Raw genomic sequence first — 17,079 nt, 5'->3', positions numbered from 1 at the left:
GAATAACCCCAAGCGCCATCTGAAAGCCCTCTGGGTCCATCAGGCGTCTGGGGCGGAACATCTTCATTGGTTCCGCCTCCCTGCGGGGAAGGATTGGAGCCAGGAAGTCAAGCCGTAGTAGAAAATGGTCTGACCATGACAAAGGCACTGCTTCTAAGCCCCTTAGTCTCAGACCATTGCTCAATTGCTCGGAAAGGAATACCATGTCAGGTGCGTGCCCCCCCTCATGAGTCGGACCCCGTAGTACTTGAGTCAGGTCCATTGCTGTCATGGTGGCCATGAACTCCTGTGCCAACCCAGAGGTTTCGCCGAGTGACGGCAGGTTGAAGTCCCCCAAGACAATAAGTCTGGGGAACTCCACCGCCAACCCGGCTACCTCCTCGAGTAGCACAGGCAGGGCTTTTGACACGCAGCTGGGAGGCAGGTACGTGAGAAATAAGCCCACCTGAACCCCTAAGTCCAACTTCATCAAGAGTGACTCGCAACCCGCAATTTCCGGAGCAATGAGTCCACGTAGGCAAAGGCTCTCCCTGGCTATAATAGCCACTCCTCCCCCCCTTCCCTGGGGTCGAGGTTGGTGCCATATCTGAAACCCAGCTGGGCAAATTTCAGAGAGAGGAACACCTCCCTCTGGGCCCAGCCAGGTTTCAGTAATACATGCCAGGTCGGCCTCCTCATCCAGGATCAGATCCCGGATGAGGAGAGCTTTATTGACCACCGACCTGGCATTAAGCAGCAGCAACCTGAGTCCAGGGCCAGAGTTACACTCATCACCAGTACCCAAGATTGGGCTCACAGAGCTGGAACAAGGGACCGTTATTAAGCAACGGTCTCTCGTTCCCCTGGAACGGCTAGCTCTGTGACCCCCGCCATATCTTCCTCTCCCCAGCAACACAGGGATATTCCGGCCCTCTGCCACCCCAGAGATCAATGCCCCTTCCTCTCCTGTCTCCCGAGCGTCAGGTGGGCCAAATCTATCACTCATACTACTGTCATGGAGAATGGCTTTTCTTTCTTTCTTTCTTTCTTTCTTTCTTTCTTTCTTTACTTACTTACTTACTTACTTACTTACTTACTTACTTACTTACATTCAAGGCAAAGGGATTATTATTATTATTATTATTATTATTATTATTATTATTATTATTTATTAGATTTGTATGCCGCCCCTCTTCATAGACTCGGGGCGGCTTACAGCAATGGTAAAAACAATATATAATAACAAATCTAATAGTTAGAATCTAAAATAACAATAATACATTTAAAAAGTCTAAAAAACAAGAAACCCCAATATATAAAAACATACATACAGTCATATCATACACAAATAACTACATAGGCTGGGGGAGATGTTTCAGTTCCCCCACGCTTGACGGCAGAGGTGGGTTTAAAGGAGTTTACGAAAGGCGAGGAGGGTGGGGGCAGTTCTAATCTCTGGAGGGAGCTGATTCCAGAGGGTCGGAGACACCACAGAGAAGGCTCTTCCCCTGGGTCCCGCCAAGTGACATTGTTTAGTTGACGGACCCGGAGGAGACCAACTCTGTGGGACCCAACCGGTCGCTGGGATTCCTGCAGCAGATGTGCAAACCTTTCTTGAAAACCTCCAGCACTGATAACTCTGGGGAACAAATTGTTCCATTGATTAATTGCTCTCATGATCAGGAAATCTCTCCTTAGTTCCAGGTTGGATCTCTCCCACTGATTACTTTTTGTCTTGCCCTCAGTTGGTTTGGAGAATAAGTCAATTCCTTCATAACTGTAACAGTCCTTTAAATATTGGTAGACAGCTATCATTCTCCCTAATGATCCTTCTCTTTGTTAGGCTAAACATACCCTTAACCATTCATTGTACACTTTAGTTTTCAGACCTCTTATCATCTTTGTTGTTCTTCTCTGCATCCTTTCTAGGGCAGTGTTGGTGAACCTTTTTGACACCGAGTGCCAAAACCAGAACACAGACATGTATGCGTGGCAGAAACTGGAGGAGGAGTCACCTGAAGCGCATGAACATGCCAGGCAATTGCTCTTTCAGTTTTGGCTCATGCATGCACAATGGCCCACTGGCCTTCCAGTTTCCCACAGATTGGATCATGCAGAGTTAGCCTTCTCCAGGTCCCGTCTACTAAGCCATGTCGTCTGGTGGGACCCAGAGGAAGAGCCTTCTCTGTGGCGGCCCCGGCCCACTGGAATCAACTCCCCCTGGAGATCAGAACTGCCCCCACCCTCCTCACCTTTTGCAAGCTGTTGAAAACTCACCCTTGTCGCCAGGCATGGGGAAATTGACATATCCCCTAACTATCTTGGTTTATGTATGGTTTGATTGGGTTGTGTGATTATTTTATTACAAGGGTTTTTAAATTGTTTTTTAAATATTGGATTTGTACACTGTTTATCATTGTTGTGAGCCACCCCGAGTCTTCGGAGAGGGGCAGCATACAAATCTAATAAATTATTATTATTATTATTATTATTATTATTATTATTATTATTATTATTAATTAGATTTGTATTATAATTATATTATAATTATATTATAATTATAATATAATTATACTTTTTATTATATAATATATTTTGTATTATATATATATATATATATATGTATCTCATGTTTTTTGCTGAAATTTTAAAATTAAGGGAGACTAGGATGGCACCATTTCAGCCTTGTTCTGGCCTCATCAGCTAGCCACACCCTTACTGGGATTTGATCCAGCAGCTTCTGCCTTGAATTAACCTCTAGGCCACCAGACCTGATCCCTTCAGCTCTTTACCAGGGAGGGGCTATGTGTTTTTTATGTCGGATCACCCTGGTATATTGAAGGAATGTCACAGCTCCCTTTTGCCTCTGGGCCCAACCCAGGGCCATTTCAAGGCAGTTAATTTATTTATAGCCGACAACTATATTCTGTGTGTATCACATGTTTTTTGCTGAATTTTTAAAAATTAAGGGACACTAGGATGGCACCATTTCGGCCTTGTTCTGGCCTCATCAGCTAGCCACACCCTTACTGGGATTTGATCCGGCAGCTTCTGCCTTGTAAGGCAGAGAATTAACCTCTAGGCCACCAGACCTGATCCCTTCAGCTCTTTACCAGGGAATATATATATAATATAATAATAATAATAATAATAATTATTATTATTATTATTATTATTATTATTATTTACATACTATTTACATATTACATGCAAAAAACCCAGCCGCCGCAAAGAAGGCTCTCCCACTGGGTCCCGCCAGACCACATTGTTTTGTCAACGGGACCCAGAGAAGGCCAATTCTGTGGGACCTAATCGGTCGCTAGGATTCGTGCAGCAGAAGATGGTCCCGAAGGTATTGAATATAGCTTCTTGAAAAGCAAGGCTGGATGACCACTACAGTAGATGATAGGCAAGAGTTAGTGTCTTTCCTACCTTCATCCTTTGGATTTTTGTAGTCCTCAATTACAAATTTCTGTAGTACTGTATGCAACCTCAGTGACTTTTAGCAATTATTGTATGAAAATTGGGCTTTCTTGTTGGGTGATATTTTTTGGTAAAGTAACAGTCTTGTTTATATTGATATGACAAAGGCAGATCATTTTTCATGTTAAATTTTGATGCCCGGTGAGCTTAAATTTTGATGCCAGGTGACCACCATTACCCAAACAAACAAACAAAAAGTCATAATAACTTAAAGCAGAGTCATTGGAAGAATAATGCATTGTTATGAGATCATTTAAGGTTGTGAACATGTGTGACTCAATGTCTATTTTTAAACAGATACTAAAATGTCTAGATTCTAAGAATCTGAAATGGTTCTTGGATGCTTTTTTTTAAAAAAAATATTATTATATTGATGGTCTTTGACTGTAATAAAGGTCTTTTTATTTATTAAACAGGTTTTTTTTAAATCTAGATCTCCCCTCTGTACATAAAGAATTAGTTGGAGAATAGAAAGAAAAATGATTTTTGATTGAGAAATTTTGACCTTATTTTCATTCTAGTATGAATTTGTAAATGAATGGATCTTCCTTGGGCTACAATATTTATTTGTTGTCTAAACTGATACCTGGAACAGAATGGCATGCATAGCTACTTTGTAATATCTGGCAAGACACATTACATCCTCACCAGCTACTTCAAACTACCCAAGTTGGTTTTATTTTCCAAGAATTATTCTCTGGCAATTTCTTTCTATTCTAAAATGTGCTCTGTTCCTATTTTGCCCATTATGAGCTATTTCTTTCCTAAAATGTTGTTAATATAAATTAATATTGTCACATGATGATAATTATGATGGTTGTAAGCAAGCATGGAAGTATAAATAAATGTTTTAATATGAAACAATTATAGTTTATTACTTAAACAAGTGTCTTACAATGTGTTGCTACGTAGGTTGGGGATTCTGGAAGTTGAAGTTCAGCATATCTGGAGTTCACCATTGTGGGAAATACTGAACTTTCCCACTGTCAAAAACCTTCCCAGCATTTAAATCACCGTAGAGATTAAATGAATACAGCCTAAGCCAGGGGCTGAAGACACTTCAACCATGCATTATTTTGTAGAGTATGGGGGCTTTGCAAAGTAATCCTTGCTTTGACAATAGGGATTTTAAAAATACAAATCTGTTTTCCTCTTTAAATAATGGAGGGAGGACAAGGCTTGGCTATCAGGCTGTTTGGGCCAGGGTATCAGAACATATGTACCCTGGGTTTGGCAAACTATCTGAAGATTAATGAGCTTAAATTCTGGAGAAAAAAATTAATACATTGGGAATGAGGGTGTTAGTAGTTCAGACAGCAAAGACCATATTTTTAAATGTTTAAAAATATTTAGAGAGGCCTAATTCAAAAATTATTTCAATGGCAGATTCAATATGAAAATACTTTTTTTTCCTGCCACTAATGCCATTTTCTAAATAAAAACATTTACTTTGAAGATTCTGATTTGCTCTCTGATCTGTTCTCTTTTACTGAGAACAATTAGGACCAGCAATTCAGTGGTTAAGTGAAATACAGTAGTTAGTAAGTGAAACTCGGATTGTGCTTATGTTATTTTAGCTTTCCTTTGCTTTACAGACCTGAAAAGACCAAAATGTGAGGATTTGTTGCAAAGTTACTTTTTCTTCAGCAAGTGTAATTGTTGATGGTCACTAAGCAGTTACTAAAGGAGGACTATGTGTATCTTTCTTATAAGGGAAATATTTCAAGTATTCAAATGAAATTAGTATATTTTTCATTAACATATTTTTCCAATCCTGGGGTTTCAGTCTGAATCAGAGGATTATTATTTGAGGTGTACAAGTAGCTTCTGATCTTTACATTTTAGCTCAGGGTTAAAAGGACCCTTTATGCTTACTTTCAAATTCTATCTTAACGGAGTTGTGGTTTGACCTAGGGAAGCTGTCGGAAATTCCTAAGTGGGAATATCATGAACAGCAAATAAATTTTCTTGGAAGTCCACTATTAGCAATTTTGGTTCGAACTCTGAAATTATATGGGAAACATTTGAAGCCTCATACAATATTCTATATAGGCTGAACCTAATATGTGAGGTAAAAACTCTCCATCATGTATAGAGCATGTGGTCTATGCACCCCCAACCTATTACCATCCAGTATCACAGCTCTTAGATTTCCAAAGCTCTTCCTTCATTTATAATTTCCATGAGTGCTAGAACCATCTGCCAACTTGCATGTTCTTCTTCTTCAATGGAACTTGACTTTCCATGGTTCTCATGCCAGGATTTTAAGCGGTTATGTCCATCTTTCCTATTCATAAAAATTGGTAATTTTTTCCTGCTTTTATCAGCAGGACAACAAAATGGTGTTGGGGGGGGGAAGCATTTGTGTTCTACCACATCTTTTCTAGGAGGCAGAGTGACAAGAAGACCTGTTACAGGTTGTGAGCAAAGTGGAATTGAGTTTCTGGGAAAGTCATATCTCCCTGGTCATCATTATTTAGACACTGACCAATATTATCAGGAACAAAGATTGACCTTCAACCTGGGAAGCAAGATGTTTGTTTGATTACCGAGGTATCCTGAAACACAGAATGGCGACTATCACCCAATGATCCCACGTTTTTCTAATAACATGGTGCAAGCAAAATGGTACATTGAGTCAGGAATGAAGAAAGGACTGAAGGGCCATTATGCTGCCCCTAAAGTTCAGGCAAACACCCCCTCTTTCCTTGCTAAAACTCTGCAGCAAATGCACATGAGTTCTGTAGCAGAAATTCACCATGGGAAGCATTCTCTGAATTGAAAATGGCCACCATGACCCACGTAGCCTATTTCATCCCAATCATCTTCACTTTGTAATTATTAAATATTTTTTAAAGCCTTGTTTTCCACAAGGGGTATTTCTGGTAAGAATGTGCAGTCAGGCGGTAGGGAAAGCAAGTAGAATGCTTGGCTGCATAGCTAGAGGTATAACAAGCAGGAAGAGGGACATTATGATCCCACTGTATAGAGTGCTGGTGAGACCACATTTGGAATACTATGCTCAATTCTGGAGACCTCACCTACAAAAAGATATTGATAAAATTGAACGGGCCCAAAGACGGGCTACAAAAATGGTGGAAGGTCTTAAGCATAAAAGTTATCAGGAAAGACTCAATGAACTCAATCTGTATAGTCTGGAGGACAGAAGGAAAGGGTGGGGGCATGATCAAAACATTTAAATATGTTAATGGGTTAAATAAGGTTCAGGAGAGAAGTGTTTTTAATAGGAAAGTGAACACAAGAACAAGGGGGCACAATCTGAGGTTAATTGGGGAAAAGATTAGAAGTAACGTGAGAAAATATTATTTTACTGAAAGAGTAGGAGATACTTGGAACAAACTTCCAGCAGACGTGGTCGGTAAATCCACAGTAAGTGAATTTAAACATGCCTGGGATAAACATATATCCATCCTAAGATAAAATACAAGAAATAGTATAAGGGCAGACTAGATGGACCATGAGGTCTTTTTCTGCCATCAGTCTTCTATGTTTCTATGAATATTGTGAAATGATGGCTGAGGAAGAGCAAAAGCATGCTTGTTCTCAGTTAATCTTGGGATTTGCAAGGCCCTAGGCCATGTTCCCCTGAATTGTTTACTCAAAACATTAGCCCAGTGGAATTTAATGGAGTTTGCACCTGCGCTAAGTTCCTTGGCCCTTATCCGACCAACGGTTCCGCATTCATGCTTCCATTCAACAGTGCATAAGCGTGTTCAGCAATCAGGCCTTGATCCCCCAAGCTAAAGATACTTTTTAACAAAGCTTTTTTTTTTTTCAACAGTTCAGCATAACTGCAAGAAGCTGCTGTAGTTCTCAAACATTTTTTTTTCTCTTTTGTTTTATTTACTTAAACTGTACACAAATGCAAAATACTCGGACAGCAAATGTAAGTGAATGTTGTTTGGTATTTAAATTACTATGGAACAGAACCTACAAGGGACTTCATTAAATAAACAATTCGGAGGGTGGTTTTTTTTTTCCTTCTTTTTTTAAAGGATGCACATTTTGGAATGTCTCCAACATATGAGGGCACAGAGAAGATACTGATTCAAAGACAATGGAATCTATTTTCTACCCTGAAAAGAAATTGACAGGCCTTAGTATTCAGTATCGTTGTGTGACTGTAGATACTGCGACCTTGCCACCTGATAAAAATTATAATTAAAATGGTTGGCCTCTTTGGTTCCAAACTTTTCAGTATATCTTCATTGTATCCAGTATTTATTTATTTTTCTGGTATAAAAATAACCTTCCCCACCCCCACCCCAAAAGGATAGTTTCTCCTGACTAAGTCATGCAACTACACCAGTGCAAACATGAAAACCAATCACTCGCTTTTAAAAAAAGAAGCAAAAGATTTAATTTCAAGTATAAAAAAAATATAAAAAGTACCGTCTCATTTCAGTCCAGTTTCATCTAGTTTGGGTTGACACTTTTAAATTGCATAGCTCATGCGGCACTTGTTTTTAAATCTAGAGAACAGTGAGCAAAAGGAAGTGCACCATCAAGTACCAACCAGTCAAGGCATTGAAATCTGCAAGTGCTATAGGAACGTGCATTCAAGCAGGTTGCGAGTGCTCTAGTGTAGCATGGATTTCTGAGCTCTGCAGCCACCCTTGATATGGAAGTGTTTGGAAACCAAACTAAATGTAATACCTTCTACTTGTGCATTCTCTCTCTCTCTCCCTCTCTCCCCTCCACAGGGTGAAGTAAACATTCTGGCTGTTTCAAACACTGTGCACTACTCCTTTCCCCAATCCACTGTGGGATTGAGTTTTCTCTTATGGCTCATAAGTTTGCTTGTGCTAACACTGCCTTCTCTTTCCTCTCTTCTGTCCTCCCCAGCTGTTCCCATTGTCATCTTACTATTACTCCGAGCATGGGACTTCAACTCCAGGTGTTGATGTTGCAAATCTTTTTTGTGAATTGTAGTACGGACCATGAGCAAAACTAGAACAGGAAGGGCAAAGTCTTGTGGGGTTTTTTTTTAAAAAAAAACAACATAACAGGGATAACTGTCCATGTGAATGGCATGTCCAATAAAGCATAAAATCATGCCGATGTATCATTCAGAAGAATACAGCTACCATTTCTGATATTGATCACATGGTACTGTTTCTCTCTCTCTCTTTCACACACACACACAGAGTTAAGAGAGACTGATTTCATTAGTTTGTTCTCTCCTGGAAGTGCTATATGCATATCTTACACTTCCCATCAGTAAGAAGGACCTATCTTGCACAGAGCAGGTAACCTGCTGCTTCAATTTAGACCTTAGAAATGATGGTAGTTGGTTGCTTGTTTGGTCACTGAAATGCTTGTCTATTGAGCATATAGGAATGTTTTCTTGGTGTGTGTTTTTTTTAATTATTTCATAGGGTTGGCTGAGAGGAAAATCTACTGGTTTGTATGCATATATCACCAGCAGACATTTAACTCCTTTACATAATGCCTTCCTCCAAACTGGATCACACAGTGTGTGCGTTCATGTTGTTGTGTGTATGTGTATATATGAGTATGTGTATATATGTGTGTATGTAGGTGTATGTATGTGTATACACACACGCAGACACACACACACAAACACACTTGTGTCTTTGGGTATATAGGTAGGATTAAGTAACTTGAAAGCATTAGTTTATATGTGGTAGCATACTTTTAGTGTCCAGGATGCATTGACTGCCACTGTCCTGACAACAGAGTGCAATTGATATATATTTATATGTATTTTTTCAGTGCTATTGCTGCCTTTGCCACTGTTGCCTCTGCAGTAGGGTTTAAACATCCATTCCCAGAAGGAAGAAAAAGAGCAGTAGCGCCCGTCCAAATCCATTCAAGTAGGGGGAAACCTTCTCACTCCCCCTCCCTCTCCACCTTCCCTGGCCCCCCCTCCCCCGCTCCTTTCCAGTATCCTTCTCCAGATCAGGCACAGCCACATTCTTCCACAATCATATTGGGAACGTCCCTCTTCACGATGTTGTATTCATCATCAAAGTACAGCATGGACATTGTGCTAAGTTTGGTTGGAATGCAGCAGGAGTTCACGGTGCCTGGGTTCAGCCCTCGCATGCGGTACTGATTCACGACTGCTGTGTGAAAAGAGGAAGCTGAGCCCGGGACGCCAGCCAAATAGGCTGGGCAGCTCCCATCGCAGTAATTCCCAAAGTAACCCGCTGGGGCGATGATCCAGTCAGTCCATCCGATGGTCTTAAAGTCAATGTAAAACTCTTGCCTGCAGCATAAATTGGTCCGGCCATCGCATTCCAGACCTCTTTTCCGAATCCTGTGCTTGTTGTCAGCCAACCGGGCTTGCACCACTAAAAAAGGCCGGTGGGATTCATCCCCAGGATCCACATAAATCGGCAGCACTGAATACTCTTCGCAGCCTTCGCACTGAATGTCCAAGCTCAGTCGTCTCTCTCCCTTCTCAAACAGGGCTTGGATGGCTTCTGTCATAGGGAATGTGTGCCAGCCACTTCTTTTAAGATCCACTTTCTTTTCAACCACGTTCCACCTGCTGCCGGTTTCCGAGTCTTGGAAATACACTTTGACTCGTACTTTTCTCCGGCTGCCTTTCTCTAAGACATAAGGAAGGAGCTTCAAATAAAGCCACAAACTGGCTTGAACCACAAACAGGTTCTGATTGCCTTCGTTGGAGATGAAGAAATGGAGGCGCATTCTGGAGGACGACAGGTCATCTGGAAGAGAACGGAAGGGGGAAGGGAAAAAATGTTAATTTGTTGTTGTTTTTTAACTGTTTGTGTTAGGTTTTTTCTCAAGGAAAAGGAAAGGGATCGTGGGTCAGAATAAATGCATAATATTAGTAAGTGCCACGGATAATAAACGGAAATAGCTAAGCTGAAAAGAGGGAGGAAGGGAACACACATCATCAGCTATAGATTGCAAAGTTGTTCAGTGGCTGGATCAGCACTGGAAAGTCATTATAAAGCCATTACTTATAAAGTTCCCAGAGAGAAACTAATAAGGGTATATGAGGAGAGGGAGTGGGGGGAGCCAGATCCTTAGAAATCAGTGTATAAGCAATTAAGTTCAGATGGATGGAAAGTCATGAAAGGAACTCAGAGCACCTGGATAAGTGCTAATTAGTTTTTTTTTAAAGTGTTGGCCTGGCACAGGCACCTCCCTTCTGTATAACCTTTCCAGAAAGCACAAATTGTTAACAATCAGGGAAGGGGTATTTTTTTCTTCTTCTTCAGAGAAAGGATTTGGTTACAATTTTAGATGCACTGTAAACTCACTCAGTAGCTCTATAATTCTTGGGAAAGGCAAGGACTTCCTAGATTTGTCCACTTGACCAAAGCAAATTCTCATTGGCATTTGTAAAAGTGTCTGGTTTCATTGTTCCAGATTGCAAATAGAAGTGTGTTCTCTTTGCATAATAATATTTGGGACATAAAAGTGTCAGAGAAAAACCTTCTAACACAACTATCTCCATGACATTTTAGCTTTCAGAGGTGCTGGAGTAAGGTGAGTTATTATTCAGTAATATGAGCCTTACCGATCAATAGCTCAAAAAGGTATGATCCAGGCAAAGGTTTACTACCTTAGTAATAATTGCAATTCTTTTGCACCATTTTTAAAGGTACAGGATGCCTGTCTTATTTTATTACTTGGCATCTGGACACCTAAAGAGAATAAGTCCTCTTGTGTCCCCTTGCAGCTGTTTTGTTTAACTAAAGCAGAGGCCTTCAAACTTGGCAACTTTAAGACTTGTGGACTTCAACTCCCAGAATTCTCCAGTCAGCATAGCTGGCTGGAAAATTCTCGGAGTTAAAATCCATAGGTTGTAAAGATGCCAAGTTTGGGGAAACCCTGAACTAAAAGATGAACTTTAGACATCAATCATTCATAAATCCCACACAATTTTTCACAATTAAGCAAGTTTTCATTGCAGTCAATGAGTGATAGATCTGCACTTAGTTATACTTATAGAGTAGCTCTTGAAGTCAATCTGAGTTAACACAGTTAAGTCTAATTCAAGGCCCACTGATGTCAGTGGAATTAACTCTGTATCCAAAAAATGCCATCACTGTTTTCTTTTCTTTGACATTAAAGCTGATGCCACAAGCAACTGGTTGCTGCCTTCTGGTTCATATTTATAATATGAACACTAAATGGAACAAGCTGGCACTGAATCTCTTACCCAAACACCTCTGACCTAGAAATTACTATCCTGGGCACATTCATGTGAAACTCAGCAGGTCTACCTTTGAGCAAATAGGCACAGGGTTTATTCAATATTCTTTATTCTGCTTCAATACTATTCCATATTGTTCAGACAAACTCTAGCACTGGCATTGCCAAGTCAAATTGCAAATCTTTATACTGTACTTTAGGCCTGGTTCTTGCAATGCCACAGGATAATGCTTTATTAGTAGAAGTATGGGATGGATATATTTTATACTTTCCAAGAACATGATGAAGAAAATATCATATAGTATGTAGGCAATTAGATTTTGCCCCCCTGATCAATAAATGTGATGTATGGTATGATTGGATTGTTTGATTAATACATTGGGTTTTTAGCTGTATTTTTTAAAATGTATTACATTTGTCTTGTACGCTTTGTTTCTATATTGTATTCTGTGAGCCACCCCGAGTTTTCGGAGAAGGGCGGCATAAAAATCTAATAATAACAATAGTAATAATAATAATGTTGAATGTGCATTTATTCTAAAGCTGTAGTCCCAACTCTTCCGAATGGCACCAAACCTTTAAAGGTAACATGATAAACAGGTAAAAAAATATAATTCTACTGGAGCAAGAAAACTAAATTTTAATAGTTTAGACTTTCTTTATTTTACTCACCCAGGTAATGAATGCATTCACTTATCCTTCTATCCCTTCCTGCCCTGTATGTATTATAATGTTTTTCAAACTTTTTACCTTAAAACAATCATTTTTACAATGCCTGCTCTTCTGAGGAACCCCTGAACTTTTGGTATGAATACAACACTGAGTCATATATACATTCAGTTCATACACAGGATATTGTTTAATCAGTGCTTACTGGATGTGACTTAAAACACACTTAATATTGGTTTATATTTCTCTGGAAGGGAAAGCTTGTTTGCCATCTTTTCACTGACAAGTATCGAAACAATATCCAAGGAATAGCAAACTTGACAATGGTATTTACACTGGTGGCTTTGCTGGTTGGCAGCTGTAGAACACAGAAATGTTAATATAAAGTATCAGAGAAAGGTGGGGTGGACAGACAGATACGTCTTATGAAGAATAGTAAGAAAATCTCACTTGGATAGGCAAGAAGGTAACTTTAGCAAATTAGAGCAGTTAAACTGAAGATGTGGGATAAAGTTGGTGCTATTAAAATAGAAGGAGCAACAGAATCATAAAGAAGCAAAGAAGTAAGGGGGAGAGGTGGACATTACACCAGAGAAAGAAACACAAGATGAGCCGATATTGTTGTGACTGGGGAAATGAGGAGAGGAAATGGATTAGATGCTATCACAAATGCTATTCTTATGGGTGAGTAAATATTAATAGGGGAGAGATTACAGGGTAAAAACTGGTAATTTTTACTCATTCATACTCTGACGTAATGAATACACAAGTGGATATGTATGGAATAGGAAGTAGAAAGTCTCTCAGAATAAAGGATGCATACAAAAATTATACAGATTGGGATCACCAAAGGTTTATGTGGTGGGTATGTATGCGAGGAAAAGAAGTTAATAGGTCAGCGAGCGGTTGGATACCCAGAAGAACCTGTCTGAGGTTGAAGAAGAAGACCCCGAGCAGACGAAACTCAAGTGCTAAGCAGGGTTGGATTAGAAAGTTAGAAAGGTTGCTGAGCAAAATAAGTGAATAAAATAGAGCAAGTTCATTTTGCTAGTTGATAGCAGGCACCAAAGGAGAGGAATCTATGGCCATGGAGGTGGGTGGGGCAGGGGGACGGGGTTTGAAGGATGAGAATGGATTCAGGACAGATATTCTGCATGACACAAGATTTTTTTAAAAAAATAAACCCCAGGATATGGAACATCCAGTGGTATATAGAAAAGAACCAAGGCATAGCAGAAGAAATTGCGATTGGGTTCTGCGTATTTGATGCCACCGGGACAGCACAAGTTTCTGAGAATAGCAGGTCTAAACCTATAGCCTGTGGGAGGAAAATATGACAAAGTGGTCTGATCAGCAGAGCCTGGAGGATGGGTGGTAAATAGATGGGATGGGGGGGTTTAAAGCAGGCATGCCTACAGAAGGTTAAGGTGCACCCATTACCCCCCCCCCCCACACACACACACACAGACCCATTTAAATGGAGCAAGCACTGCAAATAAACAGAGCAGTGTTTTCCAACCTTGGCAACTTGAAGATATCTGGACTTCAACTCCCATAATTCCCCAGCCAGCATTCGCTGGCTGGGGAATTATGGGTGTTGAAGTCCAAATATCTTCAAGTTGCCAAGGTTGAGAAACACTGAAACAGAGGATCAAACTTGATCAATGGTACGGGAAACCAAGAACGGAGGGGCGCGGGACACCACTGGCTAAATAGAAGCGGAGCAGGAGTAACAACGGGCGTGACAGGAATTTAGTAAAAGGAATAAAGCCGGGTGTGGCAGTAGTTGGAAACGGGGAAGTACGGGAGCGCAAAGCAGAAGCAGATGGGGTTGTGTGGATGGGGCCAAGCCGGGAGGGGGGGGGGAATGCAGAGGAAGGGAAGACGGGAAGGAAAGGGAGCGGAAAGCAGGCGGAGGAAAGACCGGCGGCCCCCAGAGGGAAGCGGTGAGATTGCAGGAGGGCCCCGAGGAGGCGAGACGGGATGCTCGGACCGACGGGACGGAGGCGACGGATGCTCGGGGCCAAGAGGGCGACGCCGCGGGAAGGTGGACCGGGCCGTGGTGTGTGTGTATGGCCTACCCACCTGTCTCAGCGAAGCTGATGATCTCGGAGACCTGCTGCTGAGCCGCGGGGCCCCCGTTCGCCTGCCCGTCCAGGTTGGGGATCTCGACACGCCCGTCCTCGCGCAACTTGCCGGCGTGGAGCTTGCGCAGCGCCGTGACCAGAGCCGCCTTGGGCACGGCGTGGGTGATGTTGGGCCGGTCGCGCATCTGGAGCCGGTTGAGGATGTGCCTCTTGATGGCCTCCAGGAAATCGCCGTCCACTTCGCCGGGCTCTTCGGGGGGCCGGCGGAAGCCGCACGAGGTGCAAGTGTCCAGGGGTGCCGCCGCCCCGGCAGGCGTCGGCGAAGCTCCGGCGCTCAGCATCAGGCAGCACGCTTCCGCCAGCAGAAGCAGAAGCGAGACGGTCAGGGGCCCCTTGCGATCCGCCCCGTCCATGCCGATCCCCGGGCAACGTTCCGCTCGGAGGTGGAGATGCGAGCCGGGCAGCCGGCAGGAACGGAGGCGGTCGGGTGAGCGACGGCTAAGTCCCGCTGAGAAGAGTGCCGAGGAGAGATCCGGGCGAGAACGGCGTCCGGATCGGCGAGGGCACGCAAGGCAGTCGGAGGAGCTCCGGCGGAGAGGTTGCGAGGCGGCGGCGGCGGAGAAGAAGAAGGAACGCTGGGGAAAGCCGCTCTTTTTTTCCCCCCGGGGCCAGTCGGGAGTCCCCCCGCGGCCTCACTCGGTCACTTGCCAGCGGGTAGCTCCAAAGCAGCCAACTCCTCTGTCATGATGTCAGTGGTTTGCCTTCAGGCAGGCAGCGTCCAGCCAAAAGCAGGCAGGAGGTGGAGAGAGAGCGCTCTTTTTTAGCCAAGAGTCATCGGGGGGCCAAAGGGGAGGGGGAAGACGGGGTGGCGTGGAGCATCCACGAGGCAGATTTGAGAGTCAATCCAATTTATGGCGAAGGGCTCGGGGAGGGGGGGACACTCCAATCAACGTCGCCTTCCTATCTTTCGCCACACGAGGAGGCGGTCGGCTGTGGGGGGAAGCTCGCCAAATCCAATCCACCAAGCCGGTCCCTCGATACGCTCTGCAGCTGTCCCCTCCTCGCGCGGTGGGCGCGCTCTCCCGTTCAGGCGCTTTGGGGTTGCTCACTCTCTTGACAAAAGCCGGGTAGCCTGAAAGCGGAGAAGTAGAGGCAAGTCGGCGAAAGAGGATCCTGCAAAAGATCCGGTCAGTTGCAAGCAAGCAAACAGGAGAAAAAAAAGATGTTTCTTTCTTTCTTTAAGCGGCTGCTTCTTTCCCCCCCGGACGGATTTCTCTTTCTCTGGATCAAATCGGGGATTACAAGCGCAGCCTGGGAGTCCCGCGAAGAATTCAGCTTTCCAAGTTTTAAAATAAAAAAAAGCGCGGCTGGAAACAAACCGATATCAAAGAAAGCCGCGGGAGGAAAGAAGGGGAAAGCTCCCGAAGTTAACTTCAAGAAATCTAGCCAGTGGGTCCTGCTCGAAGCTTGCTCGCGGCTCTCCTTCGCCTCAAGCAGTTCTGTCCCCGGTTAGTTTGGCACCAGGACTTCTTCTGAGTAAGCAGAGTCTGCGAGCGTTGCCTCCCTCTGCCAGTTGATCTTTGCTTGTGCCTCGTATTTTAATTTCGCTCTCTCTCTCTCGCTCGCTAGCTTCCGCTCCTGAACCTGACGTTCCGCCCCCGCTCGCCAAGCAAAAGGTCTCGGTTGGAAAAGCGCTTCTCTCTCTCTCTAACCCCCCCCCCCTCTCCGCTTCTTCCTTCCCCCTCCCCTTCCTTCCTTCCTTCACCTGCCAAATCGCAATGTTGAGAGCTACTTTTCTTTCGAAAACGTCTGCAAGGATTGCAGCAAGTTCCCGGTGCGGAAATAATATATCTGCTCATTTCTCGAACTGAATTAACTCTCGTCCTTAATTTCCTCCCTGACACGCGCGCTGGCGCGCACACGTTCAAGTGTAGCAAAAAAGTTAGCTCTCGCCGGTCCGTGAGCAATAACGTTAGTTGCAATGCAATCACTGCCAAGCTGCCACAGCCTGTTGGGAGGAGAGTTTGTGCAAGGGATTTTGCCTTAAGACAAAAGTGCCTATAGAGTTTCTCAACCATCCAAGTCATGGTTGTCCCAAGAGTGCTTTTCAAAAGGCAATTGGGCTTTCTTGGTTTATTTCCTTTCTTTCTTGAAAACGTTTGGCTTCTAATCCAAGAAGCTTCTTCAGAAGCTTCTTGGATTAGAAGTAAAACATTTTCAGAAGAAAAAATACAATCCTCAATTCCACTTGCCTTTTGAAAAGCACCTTTGAGTTACACCAGTACTGGCAAACATTTTTCTCCTTGGGTGCCAAAAGTGGTGCCCATGCGCTATCGCACATGTGTGCGTGCCCACACCCATAATCCAATTCCCCCACTCCCCACCTCCCACGCATGTGGGCATGACCCCCACACACTGATCCACCAGCCACACATGATGCTCCCTGCTCCCATTTCCCTACTTTCAGTGGGCACCGCATGCTGTTTTTCACCCTCCTCAGATGCCAGAGGCTTTCTTGGCGCCTGGGGAGGGTGAAAACAGCCCCCCCACCCCCTGGAGGTCCTCCTGAGGCCAAAAACACCCTCCCAGAGCCTAAGCACAAGCCAAAAATCAGCTGGAACTGAAATAGAACAACGGCTCACGTGCCAGCAGCTATGGCTCCTCATGCCACATGTGGCACGTG

The 17,079-nt window shown here is 43.4% G+C and overlaps 1 protein-coding gene across 1 annotated transcript; it reads right to left on the bottom strand.

The window, feature by feature from the left end:
* Window positions 1–7,818: 7,818 nt before the first annotated feature.
* Window positions 7,819–16,043, bottom strand: INHBB (inhibin subunit beta B). The gene is made up of 2 exons (XM_070730015.1): window positions 14,395–16,043; window positions 7,819–10,181 (listed from the first exon to the last, which is right to left on the bottom strand). Exons 1-2 carry the CDS (start codon window positions 14,807–14,809, stop codon window positions 9,406–9,408), a joined length of 1,191 nt encoding a protein of 396 aa, XP_070586116.1. The 5' UTR covers window positions 14,810–16,043; the 3' UTR covers window positions 7,819–9,405.
* Window positions 16,044–17,079: the final 1,036 nt, after the last annotated feature.

This window comes from Erythrolamprus reginae, chromosome 1 (genome assembly GCF_031021105.1).
Source record: "Erythrolamprus reginae isolate rEryReg1 chromosome 1, rEryReg1.hap1, whole genome shotgun sequence".
NCBI classification, from domain to species: domain Eukaryota; kingdom Metazoa; phylum Chordata; class Lepidosauria; order Squamata; family Dipsadidae; genus Erythrolamprus; species Erythrolamprus reginae.
The sequence above is the reverse complement of the archived record's forward strand: the minus strand, read 5'-3'. Positions and strand labels throughout refer to the sequence as shown.